Source organism: Taudactylus pleione, unplaced genomic scaffold (assembly GCF_031769625.1).
Source record: "Taudactylus pleione unplaced genomic scaffold, aTauple2 ptg000016l, whole genome shotgun sequence".
Lineage (NCBI taxonomy): Eukaryota > Metazoa > Chordata > Amphibia > Anura > Myobatrachidae > Taudactylus > Taudactylus pleione.
Window position 1 is genome coordinate 91736 of NW_028284418.1, and position 15281 is coordinate 107016.

A 15281-nucleotide genomic window follows, 5' to 3' on the forward strand; every position below is an offset into this window, starting at 1 on the left:
ACAAGGACCCCCATGATCCATCTAGCACACATGGTGTGATAATTCATGCACATCACTGTATATATGGGTCCTTGCGGTCATACAGCTATAAAAAAAGATAAATATATATGAAGTGCATCTCAAAATATGTGACCTACACAAGTCACCAGACAATCATCAAACCAAAATACAAAATTGAGCGCTCCTCTTCTGAGGTAAATAAAAGAGTGACTTAAAATATAGGGCAAGATTCAAACCCGCTCATGAGCGCACATCACTCGCAAGCGGGTCGATGGTCCCCCACTGCGCATGCCAGAGCCGGCTCTGATGTGCGCATGCGCGAGACCCGAACAGCGACGGGCGTTCTGTCGCTACTGGACTCGCACCAAAACAGGGCAGCTGTCAATTATGATTGACAGCTCGCCCCGTTTTGGAGGCGGCACAAACGTTCCTGAAGGAACGCCTGCCGTTTGTGGGAGGCACCACTGGCATCACCAGTGATGTCAGTGGTGAGCTTCCGGCTCTATTTAGAGCCAGAAGCTCACTGGGGCTTGCGGGAACGAGACCCTACCACAAGGGTCTCGTCGCAAGCCCCGATGGTTTCGATGGTCGCGACCATCACCTGGCCACTCGCAAAAGCTATGGGTGGTCATCCACAGCTATGCGAGTGGCCAGGAGGCCGAAACAAAAAAAAAAAAAAGCCCTGATTCAGAGCGAGCGCTCTGAATCAGGGCCATAGTCCGCAGTTCTTGATAATATTCGTGCTTTACTTTGATGGAATATTTTCTTAGTATATTTCCTCCAAACAAATACATGATAATCCTTTTTCAACACATTGGTGCATATACCCCTTCAGTGTCAGACAGCACCTCAAAAAATCACAGCAAGGATTCTGCCATAGTAAAGTATTATCAAAGTTATTTCTCATTCAGCATATAAAGAGCATATCATAAAAGTATCACAAGTAAAAATGGCGGCGTACCAAATTGAACCTTTTAAGAAAGGCATAGTGTAAAGTAGGGATGTGCAGGCTCGGATAGGTTCGAGTTTGCACGTGGAGTTCGGATTTTTCCCTCCAAAAAAACGGAACTCAGAAAGAGGCAAAACGTCATCTTACATGGACGAACATCATCATTCGTTTTTTTGGAGGGAAAAATCCGAACTCCACGTGCAAACTCGAACCTATCCGAGCCTGCACATCCCTAGTGTAAAGCATTAGGGGTGATATTGCTACCCCAAAAGCAATTCTCCTTCCCTGTTAAAGACAAGTCCCTTCAGAGGATCCAGATTGTGGTAGCTCCCACAGATGACCAACGCGTTTAAGCTCAATAGCCTTTGTCAAGGTGTACCTGTGTTTTATATGGAGTGGACCTTATAGCAGCAAATGGAATCTGATTGATCCTTACCCACTATTTTATGTGTAGGAAAGGACAGCTATATTTACTCTGCTTTATTGCACTTTCATTAATAACTTTTACAGTAAAAAAAATAACACAATAGTGCATAACAATGAGCAAATATTGCATCTGATTTGATGACTGTAGTACAACTTATACAAACTGTAAAGTGGACATTTTAAAAGATTGACAATTGGAAGTAGGCTTGGAACAAGGAACAGTTTACTCTTTGGTTTATATAGTTTGGGTCTTATTTCATTGACAGACAAAATACAAAAGGAAATAGATACAGTCATTGGACCACACAGACTACCTGGAATTTCTGATCGTATCCACATGCCTTACACAAATGCCGTGATACATGAGATCATGAGGTATTTAGACCTTGTCCCAATGGCTCTCCCTCATTTAGTGACTGAGGACACATACTTCAGAGGGTATACAATCCCCAAGGTGAGAGATTTTATCTGCTAATCTTGTTATTTGTGAAATTCCAATCTCACAGATATGTAGTGTTTAGGTGGGTCAATCATTTTTCAGTACTGGGATCGGGATGTACTAAGCATTGCATCCGCGATGTGGCACATCCTTCCTGTCTTTGGATACATTACGTGGTTGATTACCACGGCATGTACCTAGAGAATCTCAAAGGAGAACTCTCCCGATAAGAACTGTTCTTGGTGATGGCTCCGGCCAGAGGGACTTCCGGGTTTAACACCCAGAAGTCCCTCTGGCGTCCTTCTGCGCATGTGCAGAAGGCCGCGAGGGGTGATGGGAAGGATCCAATCAGATCCCTCTCAAGGGGGAGCGTCCCGATAAGAATCCTATAGACTTCTATAGGGAAACTCCACCTGAAGATGGCGTTACCTATTGGGACAAAGCACCGGAATGCATCGCATTCTGGTGCTTTGTACATATGGGGAATGAGGTAAAACCCTTCAAAACTGAATTTTCTAGGTTTTACCACATTTTCCCCTTTAGTACATCTCGCCCTGGCTCTTTTACATAACTAAAAGTACACTATAAGGTATATTTACTAAGAATTGTGTGTGGTTATGAAAAACAGGCTGGGCATTGCTTAGACTCGCATGTATTTTTCACGCTCAAACACATGGATTTACTAAGAATCATGTTTGCCTGTCTAGTTTGATTTGATGGTGATATTGTTCTTGTTCTGTCATGTGTGTTTAGTCATATTTGCTTCTTCAAAATAGACTCCGATGAAGCACTGCACAGATCAGTGTGACCTGTAGAGTCGTCGTTCACAGACATGTCGCATCGGCTGCACAGATATATCTGTCCATCGTGCTGTGTGTACGGGTGGTCAGTCAGTGGTCAGGGGGGCATGGTGCGACCCTTGCCCATCAGGACCCACTGCAAGATGACAGATGATGGTTGTTCAGTGTATATCAACAACCATCATCTGCAGATATATCTCAGCTTTAGTAAATCTCTGAGTATAAAATCCAGGGAAAACTGGTGCAGGAATGCAATCTTGACCAAACACGATTCTTAGTGACTCTTCCCCAGCAGCCTTATTTACTAAAGTGAAAGTACTATTTTTTTACACTGCAATCTATGGAAGATCTTTTTGAATTGACACATGCCCCACAGCAGGAAAGAGAGCTACATGATCTAATATATAGTTAGTCTTTCTACACAAGGGCCAACCCTGAAGCTCAAAATAAATGTCCAGTCAATGGATCAGATGTGTTCTCATTAACAGGTCATGTTAATAATGATCAACTAAAATGTAGTATGAAATCCAACTCTTTCAATAATTAGGTAGATAAGTGCTAAGGAATGAATTAGCACCATAGAATTAAAATGTCTCTTTTCATATTAACAGGGAACCACTGTATTTCCCCTTCTCAGCTCTGTACTAACAGACGCAGAGCACTGGAAGACTCCTTATGACTTTAATCCAGAACACTTCCTGGATCAGAATGGAATGTTCTGCGCACATGAAGCTTTGATGCCTTTCTCAGCAGGTACAGTACAACTAATAAATGGTCTGATTTTAGTTAAAGCAATGGTGATGCTTAACAACTTATCTGCAACGTGCCCATGTGCATGTGGCTTTTATCTTTTCAGCTTCTGAATCATTAACATTTTACTAGTGATTTGCAAATTGTTTCCACAGTACACTCCAATGGCCAATACTTGCAAAAAGCAAGTTTTAAGAAAGTTATAAACACACACTTATACACAAAGATGCAGAAAACTGTTTCTGCAATCTTATATAAAATTCATTAGTATGTTTGTTTGTGCACTGATTGGGATGAAACCAACACGACGTGGTCCCGTTGGATCCTGGCTAGGTTTTAGGGGGGTTAGGTTCCCGGTTGGACCTCCTGTTGGTGTATGCTGGGCAGAACTTTGACCTGGGAAGCCTGTTCTGGGCCTTCCACTGGATAGGTTTGAACTAAAATTTCACAGAGAAGTAACATTGGATCCTAGAAGACATACTGGGGGGTTGAGGTCTCAGTCATACCTCCCATTGGTGTACGCTGGGCAGAACTTTGACCCAGGGATACTAGGCAAAACTTTGGCCTTTTCTGGGCCTTCCACTGGATGGATTTGGATGACATCACATAATAAAACTTAATAATTTGAAGATTTAAACCTGGCAATGCCGGGTACTTCAGCTATTGTTAATATGTATTGTGATAGCGATACATCTTCTCAAATCCAAAAGTCAATGAAATAGGTTAGAGCACTTTAACACAAAATATGCAAATATCTTCATTGCAAATGTACTTCATTTAAATTTTTAAGACAGAGGTAATTAGGGGGTTAATGTACTCAGAGGCATATTTAGACCTCATGGGGCCCTAAGGAAGAGAGCAATTTGGGTTCCCCCCTTCTCAAAATATTCATAGCACTATATTTTAATTCGTGATAATGTGTGCTCGTCCGTTTGTAGCAATCCTCAGGGCCAGGCTCAGGCAGTGTAATAGTGTGTGCCCCCGCCACCCCCCCCTCCTCCCTCCCTCTTTGTAACAATCCTCAAGGCCAAACTCAGACAATGGAGGTTCGCTTTGTGCATACGCAATTGCAGACGCTGGCTAGTACACGCCCGGGAAACGACCCGACACGCCTGCGTTTTGGCCGGAACTCCCTTTAACCACCCATAAATGGTCTCTTCCTGTCAATCAATTGGGAGTGAATGATCAGAGTGAGCGCAATCACAATTCATCACAGCACATGCGCGATGTGGCTGTGACGCATGCGCAAACCATCGATAATCGCTCAACTGCGTGAATATCTGAATAGCGTTCAACGTTGAATCAGGCCCTATGAAAGTGTCAACATTTAGAGATGGAGAGGCGAGATAGGGATGTGATGGGGAGTTCACACATAAGCAAAGTTCTTGCACATGTGGTCCACACAGAACAACAGGTAAGTGTATATACGCCTGTAAGGAGACCGTTGCACCTAGTAAAGGGCAGGTGCAAGTGGACACTTATGAAGATGACTAGTAGTAAACTAGGTGCATATGCTATACCTGCAGAAGCATACGCATTTTGAGATGTGTGTATCTCTCTATATGAGGCGTGATTCTGAGGTGGACACAGGGCCTGATTCAGCAAGGATCTCAGTAGCAAAGACGCACGCAATCGGTTGATTAATTCGCATTGTGCAAGCGTATGCACCGCAGTGCGCATGTGTGAACTAGCAATTGCGATGTGAAATGCATTTGCAGAGGCGACGCAGACCCAGAGCACATTGATTGACCGGAAGTGCCATTTGTGGGTGGTGACAGTGGGTGGTTGGGCAAAGGCAGGCGTGCCAGTGCGTTGGGATGCCATTGCAGGGGCATGCATAAATTATCCACTGCAATACCATACGCAGCCTGAGGCCTCCTAGCGTGACCTGAAGCTAGCAATTCCTGAGTGAGGTCTGACCTGCCTTAACTGTGCGTATGGGTCCGATGTTACAGATTATTTCGCTATGTTGCCCTAGTATACGGATGTGTGTAAGGGGAAGTTGGCGTCCGTATGTTAGACTGTGATCGCAATGTGAATGCAAACATTTGCATATCACCACTGATATTAGCAACTGCAGTGTGTGTGTTCTCGCAGAATAACGATCCTTGCTGAATCAAGCCCACAGTGTTGAGGTTGCATGCAGTTGGCCGAAGTTTAAGTCTGAGCATGTGTCCTCATTCTTACCTCTCAGAGACGCAGGGTATGTGGATTATTGAGGGGGTACCTGGGAGGTAACAGGGAGGTAGCTGAGCCGACACAGGCATGTCGCTGAAAGCGGCTGCATCTAAAGACACTGAATTGCTCACACAGTATGTCAAACTTGAATAGAGAAACTGCACCTGCAATGGGGCTGTGCAAGTTTCAATGGTGCAGATGATGGTGCAGACGATGGTGGAGCTAAAGACATGCCCATCTCAAGACACTGCAAGTGGATGTCTTAGTTTTTACAAAATCTGTAGCGTCATTAGCATAAGACACAGATGCTATGGTGGCAAACAACTAAAATTCAGCCCAACAATGTCTAACAAAGTTACAGGTATGGGATTAATACAGAAGAGTAACATTGAATTCCTTTATGGAAATGTCAGTTTTTCTTGTGAATTTATTTAGTTAGATAGAATTGTTTTATTTACTGTATAGAGGACTGCACTCTTCTCTAATTTACAAATAGATTTATTGTTTAATAATGGTTTTATGACCGCTGTGGATCACATACACAACTAATCACTATGGAGCTGATTCTGAGTTTGGAGCAAAGGAAAAAAGCAAGTAACTTTACACCTTGAATAAACCATGCAATGCAAGAGGTGAAAATACATTTCTTTTTTATTTGCATGCAGGGTAAATACTAGCTGCTTTTGCATGTTACCCAGAAATGCTGGGTAGCTTTATTTGTATTTAAACATTGCGTCCCTGACTATGCTTTTTGTATCCAGTCACCCTATCAAAGTATTAGTAATACCCCTTTCACACTTGCAGCAATAACCCGGGCTACTGTGTAGTGTGAAATGGCCAGGTTGAAATAAGCCAAGCCGAGCGATCCGGCATTTCAATCCTGGTAACGAGCTTGCTTGCTATGCAACTCGGCTCGCTATGCAGTGTGAACGGGTAACCCGGGTTGATGCAACCTGGGTCCAATTCAAGGAATAGGAAGATCATCTCCAAGCACCAGCTCAGCACATGATACCACAACTTCATCGACCCAGTAATAAGCCAGATCGAACCGCCAGTCTGAATGGGGTCTCAGCTGGGTCTCACTTGGGATGGACTCGTGCACAAAATCCCACGGGTGTGACCTGGCATTGCACTGTGTAAGAGGTATTACTCATTGCAGACCCTCTGGAACCCCACACACACACCGCGGCGCCGACCCGGGTTGTTCCTAGGTCGGCGCTGTTTACACTGCACACAGGCGCAGTTGTTCTCTCCTGCCAGCACTTGCAGATTACATCATCTCTAAGCGCCAGGAAACTCGAATCTCACCCTGCTGTAAATGGGATGACTCGGGTTACCCATTTACACTGCAGGGTTACACAGGACATAGATGTTAAGGGGCTCTCTGCAGGTCTGTCCACTGCTGCTTGATACTCCGGTGACTGACTGTGATTGAGTGGGACACTGTGGACTTAAGTATACACCTCCCTTCAATCTGAGGTGCATCTCCCTCCCCTAAAAAAACGTCCGATGATGTGTTGCTCCTACAGACATCGCTCCATCATATTATCAGGTGGATGCCTGTTACATCATACGGGGAGCGTAATTCACTGGGGTACCATCCTCATACCGCGGCTATTCCAGGAATTGAGATCTACACTAGCGGTGAGGTGAATATACCAATATCCTGGGCTTGCTGACGATTGTGTTGTCCATTATATATTGGAATATTCATCATTGTCCTATATAAAAGTGAATTACACTATTTGGAGTACTTGTCTTCGGCCCATACAAAAGTGGAATGTTTTACTGTACCGGAGTTCTATGCCAGAGTGGACAGTAACTAATAATCAGGACTCAATTCATTTATTCCTTATATTTATTATTTATTTTTTAGCCACATTGAGTGGTCTTAATACTGTATTTATGGTATAATGTTTGCTTTTTTATGCTTTATTAAATGAACATGTGATTATTCTTATAGCGCTCCCTTCTGTGCTTTTATGAATTTTACCAACAATTAGTGTTTTCAGGATACTGATTGGGAGCTGCAATTATGGATAACATCTGTTTTAATAATTTGTTACTATTGCGCCTGATCTAGATAGGTTGTATCTGTGAGTTATATATTACACGGGTCGTTCCTGTGTTAAATCCTGTAAGCTACCCGGGTTGGATTGTCGGGTTACTGGACCCGGGAATCCAACCCTGGCCCCTTTTATACTGAACCGAGATCTGGGTTGAGAGGGCAATAATGGTTATATTCGACTTTGATATGATGTTCTTCTTTGCACAATTGTGATACCCAGGGTCTAGAGTGATACCATCTGTGGGGTTATATAAAACCTAAGCACCTATCCTCTTTAGTTTAAATAGATTAAACTTCCTGGGGCCAAGGAACTAAGGGACTGATTCAGAGGTGGACAAAGTGGTGTTGGTTGTGCAGTTGTGCAATGTATTTTGTACATCTCAAAGGTTACCACCGGTGGATGTATAACAAATTTGAATGCCGTGAGCATTCCTGGGTGATAACAGGGGGGTGGCTAGCTAGACGAGGGCATATCTCGGTCAGCAGTTGCGCTGGCACCGGTGACCATGTTCCGACAGCCATTATGAACAACCATAGGGCTGCTCTAATGCCCGAGAGATGTTCGTCCAATGGTGACAATGAAACAAAGAGGCTGATTTAAGTCACAGCCGGTGAATCCCATTTTCTGCAGCATTAGCATAAAGACGCAGTCGGGTTGCGTAAGATGATGCAGTCATGGTTCTTATTTCCATCCATATCTGAATCAGGCCCTAAACGCAGATATTCATCAGTATGCTGAATCTGAATAAAATGCATCTATGAATGTGCCAATCCTAGCCATTATGATGATCCTGACAAGTGTTATACCCCACCCTAGCATTGCCCCAACATCAGTGCCAAGGACACATTTCAGATTGGCACCTAAATTCTTAAATGTAACACAGTGAAAATAATTTATATGACAAGACTTGAGACAATAGGCTTATTTCTGGCTATATTAATCCATCAAACCCCCAGCTTTGTGAGTCACCAGGTGCAGAGATCGAGAAACCCAGTGGTGGATTTTCAATCTCCCATTTGACTGATTAGTTACCCATTGTTCCAACATGACAACACCAGACTTGAAGGAGTCCTAAACCCCATCAATGGTCACCCAACACCTATGCCCCAGAGGTATCAACAGAGAAAATAAAATACTAAGGTCAGCACAGTATGGGGGTCATTGTTGATAGATAGGCTGGTGTTGCGTTGTGACTACTCGTTAAAGAAAATTCATCAGAAATGTTATTCTGTATGTGATACTACTCATCAGTACTGCATTACCAAGAATAGTCATTGAAACCCTGGAAAATTAGCTACTCATTGTGAGCCACATGTGAAACAGGGTAGTTGTGAGGATATAGGGTCCGCAGATCACTCAGACACAGTAGGAATATGAAAAACTTGAGGTTTATTTTGAAGACAGAATTGAATATAGCACGGCACATTTCAATGTTCAATATGTAAAGGGAGGTCCATTACAACTGCAAGGCTAGGTGAAGGTGGCCGACGAGTCACGATAATGCCCACAGATTGATGTAAAAGTCCTTAAGCAATACAGCATCCCAGGTGAATAACATATCTCAATGCACCTAATACTGTTATCTAGTGCAATAGGTTCCACAGCAATCCCCTGGCAGAGCTCCTTCTGTATAAGAATAGCCTCAGGCTGTAGGGGCATGTTTGGCTTTCTTTTGTATCCTAGGAATACAATACACATGTCCTAATAAAGGTGATTAACTCAGGCAAAGGGAGCCATCCTGTCTTGCTAGATTTGGAACAGACGGGGGGGGGGGGGGGGGGGGGGACACTACACTTAGCTAGATCTCCTGTGGTTTAAGTAAACAAAGATAACTCCTTTTAAACAATACTCTGGTCTACATGACCTGCTAATCTAATTATTGATATGTGGATTCTACAGATCTGGAATACACATAAGCTGGTTATACACTAGGTTGACAGACTCATCCCCCACTTTTTAGACCCAACATTGACTGGACCTTCCTCAATCCATACCATGTCATGTTCCACTTAAACTGTGTGCTGCTTAATGTGTCATTTATATATACCATTGCAGAATTGGTAAACTTCTCAAGCTTGGCCAGTTTCTTGGTTCCGCCAGGCTGCATACAGCCTACAGTATTCACCTGTCTGATTGGACTTCTAGTCCTCAGCCGCCCATTTTGGTTGAGCTTACTTTCCTCTGTGGCAAGTTGTTGTCCCCTACACAATACCTATCCTTCTTTTGGCTATACATGCTAGCTGCTATTATTCTATCACTATTAGCTGAGTCCCATATTAGCTGAGTCAACGTCCCCCTTTGCTTCTCCAGAACAGCCTTCTGCAGGGATACCGAAGTCTATACTAGTGGGTGTCACTGACATTCAGTGGCATAACTAAGGGGGGTCGAGTAGGGCGTGTGTCCTGGGCGCCATCGGACTGGCGGCACCGCCGGCCATGGTCAAGGACACTGAGGTCAGTGTAGTGCTTCATACAGTACAAACACACAGCTGGCGGCTGGCGGCTTTGTGTTTGTTTTAATTAGCAGCAGGCCCAACGCTAGGCTTTCATGCGCCCAACTCCGTCCTGTGCTGCATGGCCGCACCCCTTCCCTCCACCCCGGAGTACTTACCCAATAATGCTAGCGGGAGGGTAGAGGGCGGGCTCAGGCAGGAAGCAGGGCTGAGCTCTGGGCGACGGACCTCCTAGGCCGTGCTTCCAGTGCCCTTCACTGATTAGCAGTCAATGAGTGTTAGACAGACTCTCATTAACTGCTGCGCCCACTGCCCTACTGGGGACTACTACTGGGGGCACTGCATTTCGGGGATCACTACTGGGCACTGCATCAAGAGGGGCTCCTACTGGGGCCACTACTACTGGGAGCACTATATAAGGGGCTTACTACTGGGGGCACTGCACAGGGGGGAACACTACAAGGGGCACTGAAAAAGGAGAACCACTACAGGGGGCACCCAAACCGAATGAACCCGTGCAATGGGGATTACCATAATCTGGCCTCCAGCCATCAAAATTTTGATTTTTCGGTTCTTTAGCCTTTGGTTAGCTGGAACTAAACTGGGCTGTTTCAAGGTAGTAGAGGCCCCAGAGTCCTGGAGCCCTTGTAATTCCTGGCTGTTAACTTTGCAAGGAATTGAAAAAAAAAAACATATACAGTGCATCGGGAATGTGTTCACAACGCTTAACTTTTTCCACATTTTGTTCTGTTACAGCCTTATTCCAAAATGGAATTAATTTTTTTTTGTCCTCAAAATTCTACACACAATACCCAATAATGACAAAGTGTAAAAAAAAAAAGTTTTTTTGTGATTTTTGCAAATTTAATAAACAACAAAAAACTAAGAAAACACACGTACATAAGTATTCACAACCTTTGTTCAATACTTTGTTGATGCACCTATGGCAGCAATTACAGTCTTTTTGAATATGATGCCAGAAGCTTGGCACACCTATCTTTGGGCAGTTTTGCCCACTCCTCTTTGCAGCACCTCAGGTTGGATGGGAAGAGTCAGTGCACAGCCATTTTCAGATCTCTCCAGAGATGCTCAATTGGATTCAAGTCTGGGCTCTGGCTGGGCCACTCAAGAACATACCATACACAGAGTTGTCCTGAAGTCACTCCTTTGATATCTTGGCTATGTGCTTAGGGTCGTTGTCCTGCTGAAAGATGAACCGTCGCTCCAGTCTGAGGTCAAGAGCGCTCTGGAGCAGGATTTCATCCAGGATGTCTCTGTACATTGCTGCATTCACCTTTCCCTCTATCCTGACTAGTCTCCCAGTTCCTTCAGCTGAAAAACATCCCCACAGCATGATGCTGCCACCACTATGCTTCACTGTAGGGATGGTACTGGCCTCGTGATGAGCGGTGCCTGGTTTGCTCCAAACATAACGCCTGACATTCAAACCAAAGAGTTCAGCCTTTCTCTCATCAGACCAGGGAGTCCTTCAGTTTTGGTAAACTCCAGGTGGGCTGCTTTTTACTAAGGTGTGGCTTCTGTCTGGCAACTGTAATATACAGGCCTGATTGGTGGATTGCTGCAGAGATGGTTGTCCTTCTGGAAGGTTCTCCTCCCTCCACAGAGGAATGCTGTAGCTCTGACAGAGTGACCATCGGGTTCTTGGTCACCTCCTTGACTAGGGCCTTTCTCCCATGACCACTCAGTTTAGACGGCCAGTCAACTCTAGGAAGAGTCCTGGTGGTTCCGAACTTGTTCCATTTACGGACGATGGAGGCCACTGTGCTCATTAGGACCTTAAAAGCAGCAGATATTTTTCTGTAGCCTTCCCCAGATTTGTAAGAAAAATAAAAAAGAAGACAGAAATGTCCCTTGGTTGGCGCACTAACAAAAAATGTGATAAAATTAAAGAGTCTAGCAACAGCTCTAATCAGTCACATGGTATGCACTATCTGAGCCTTACACTAGCTCACTAATAATGGTTGAATTCAGCAGTATAAGTTATATGAGTATTAAATTTGACTTAATTAATATAATATATATGAGCATTACATCAGCTCAATAGAGATAAGTGTCTCATATACACAGCGCATATATCAGGTGAGTACTAAGTGAAGTATTATCTTCTTTTTACATCACATAACATCACTACAGACATTTGAGCAGTAACATATCTGCTCATGCAGCAGTAAAATCCCTGCTGCTGCCAACGTATGTTTCACAAATGAGAGTTTTTTCAAGGCCTTGTGTATACCATGTGACTGATTAGAGCTGTTGCTAGACTCACTAAGTTACCAGTTATTCATGTTAGATCCTATTTATTTATAGCTGCATGAACAGCAGCAAGCTTAGAATCATTTATACACACCATGTGTGCTGTTAAAATTTGGCTTCTTTCCCAGATACTCCCTAATATGGGCATGGGTTTTCTTAGTGTCAAAGCTAATGCAAATACCCTTATGATTTAAATGGCTACATGTGCTGCTAACATTATAACAAGACGCTGTGACACTGCAACATTGTATATCTTCAGATTTGGCTTTCTTCCCAGAGATTTGCTGAATACAGTGCAGACAGCACATGTGCATGTTTACCTGCAGTCTAATGAATAGCCAATAATGTCCAATAACATGGTAGGATAATATGAGGGGATAAGGTGATCTCCTACTCCTACATGACATTTGTGATATGAAATCTATATTAATTGAGCCAATTGACTGATTACAAGTATATTAGTCCGTCTATACGGAATATAATTCCAGTCCCTTAGATGTTATAAGTTATTTGTTGGCTTTGCAGCAGTTAAGTCAACCTTTGTTTAAATGTATTAGATTCTATGTGCATTTCAGCTATAGGTGGCAATCTAGGTATATGAGTATATTGCGGCCACTTCTCACATGCATATCATGGCAATTCTGACATGCAGTGGACATTGTAGAATATTATCCCACTTATAGGGATGTTATAGCATGCCACATATAATTGGTCCCAATTAAATGCATTTTTTAATTTGCTATTTTTGGATTTGCATATATTCTATGACTTATTTGTGAGAGATTTTCTATTTATTAATATCCATTTTTGTGTCGCCATTACACGCACAGGTGTACCAATAACACTATTAATTTCAATAATTAACACACTGAGATGTTTTTTCATTTTTTATATTTCACTGGAGAGATTATTATATATACAATTTTAATATTGTTTAATAAAGGTTAAATTTTATCAAATTTTTTGTTAGTGCACCAACCAAGGGACATTTCTGTCTTCTTTTTTATTTTTCTTCCATTTTGTATCTTGTCCTTGGCAGCACGCCCCAAACGTCGCATAAATATTGAATTTATTACTCTTTATATTGGGGTTTCACACTTATTTTTAAATAAATATTTACTGGTGCAGAAGCTTTCTCCAGATTCCTTTCCCCAGATTTGTGCCTCGAGACAATCCTGTCCCAGAGGTCTACAGACAATTCCTTGGACTTCATGCTTAGTTTGTGCTCTGACATGCACTGTCAAGTGTTGGACCTTATATAGACAGGTGTATGCCTTTCAAAATCATGTCCAATCAACTGAATTTATCACAGGTGGTCTCCAATTAACCTGTAGGAACATCTCAAGGATGATCAGTGGAAACAGGATACACCTGAGCTCAATTTTGAGCTTCATGGCAAAGGCCGTGATTTCTTAGTGTTTTTTATTTATTACATTTACAAAAATCTCAAAAAAACTTTTTACATGTTGTCATTATGGGGTATTGTGTGTAGAATGTTGAGGACAAAAATGAATTTTCTCCATTTTGGAATAAGGCTGTAACATAACAAAGTGTGGAAAAAGTGAAGCGTTGTGTATTCTTTCCGGATGCATTGTATAGAATATAGATAGTCATTCATTCATGCTAGGGCAGGCACTCTAGGGGAAAGTACTTATTAAACAGGTTTGGTTACAGTGGTGTACCTGCAGGAGTGAGCTTACCATCAATTGTGCCTTACAAAGTTGGTACAAGACACAAAGGCTACGCATCTGTGGCCCTCATGATAAATCTAGAACTTGTAGCACCCCAGTAACTTGGGACCTCTCTCAGTGGGAACTCATGCAGTGGGGTCTTACTCACCATATTCCTCAAGGCAGGTAAGTGAGAGACTGGTATATGTTTAACTCCATGCAGAAGGTGAGACTTAGGGAGTGAAGGACACTTTTGGGGTGTTGATACATATTGACCTTAAACAAATTTAATATATGTTTGGTTAGAAATTGACATGGTTGCGGTTTACACTGTTATTATTGTTTATTGTATAACAAAGGTGTTGTTCTGCCTTCCCTATTGCCTCCCTCCTGTGTGATCTGTAGCCCATAGAGAAATTGGTTCTGTTTCATAATCAAGATTATGTCCATTTCAAGGCAGGTCTTACCTTTGTGCAAACAGAAGGCACATATAAATCCAGTGTCTCTCATATCTATGGCAGTAGTGAGATCACACAGTCGCAACATTTTCGGGAGAGCTAAGAGCTAAGAACCTGTATTATCATACAGTCATGCACTTAGGGGTAATAGCCAGTAACTAAACTGCATTTTCCCATATAGCTAGTAAGTCAACCGACATTCTACCCAGAATAATATAGAATTGCAAAAGCTGGCCAGGCTATATAGTAGACGGAGCTCATAAATTGGAACCCCAGGAATGTGTGGCCTAAAATATATACAATGTGATGGTACTTAGGTATGGAAGGTGCTAGCTGCTCGGCTCATGAATATGAACCGTACCCTCCCTGCAGACTGACAACGAGCTGGAGAACGTATGAGCTGGAGAAGCTACGAGCTGAAGGAAGTACCAAGTAGGAGAATATCAAAATTAATTGAACATACAGGGACACTGACTGAATTAAAAGCCTGATTGAGGCTTTAGGAAGTGAAGTAACTGAATGGGCCAACAGTTTGCAGATCACGTTAACCGTGTCTACGCTGACAATGATTGCTTAGGAGAACATGAGATGTGGAATTATATTAGGATACAAAGATGTTCCATCTTTCAAAGAGTCTGAAATGGATATCAACACTCATCTACAGGTATTTGAAAATCTGATGGAGGTACACCAAATATACTTGAAAGAGTGGCCCAAATACCTAAGACCCAGCTTGTACACAGTGGTGGAACTCCCAGAGACAATGGAGTCAGTTAGCATCTCCTCCATTAACACCCGGGTCCCGGTCGTTCCATA

At 42.9% G+C, this 15281-nt stretch overlaps 1 protein-coding gene across 1 annotated transcript in view; it reads left to right on the forward strand.

The window, feature by feature from the left end:
* Window positions 1–15281, forward strand: part of LOC148540845 (cytochrome P450 2B19-like) — a 141600-nt gene that overhangs the window by 89700 nt on the left and 36619 nt on the right. Inside the window, exons 7-8 of the mRNA XM_088474038.1 lie at window positions 1642–1829; window positions 3226–3367. Of these exons, the coding sequence (XP_088330164.1) occupies window positions 1642–1829; window positions 3226–3367 (330 nt within the window). The remainder of the gene's footprint in view (window positions 1–1641; window positions 1830–3225; window positions 3368–15281) is intronic.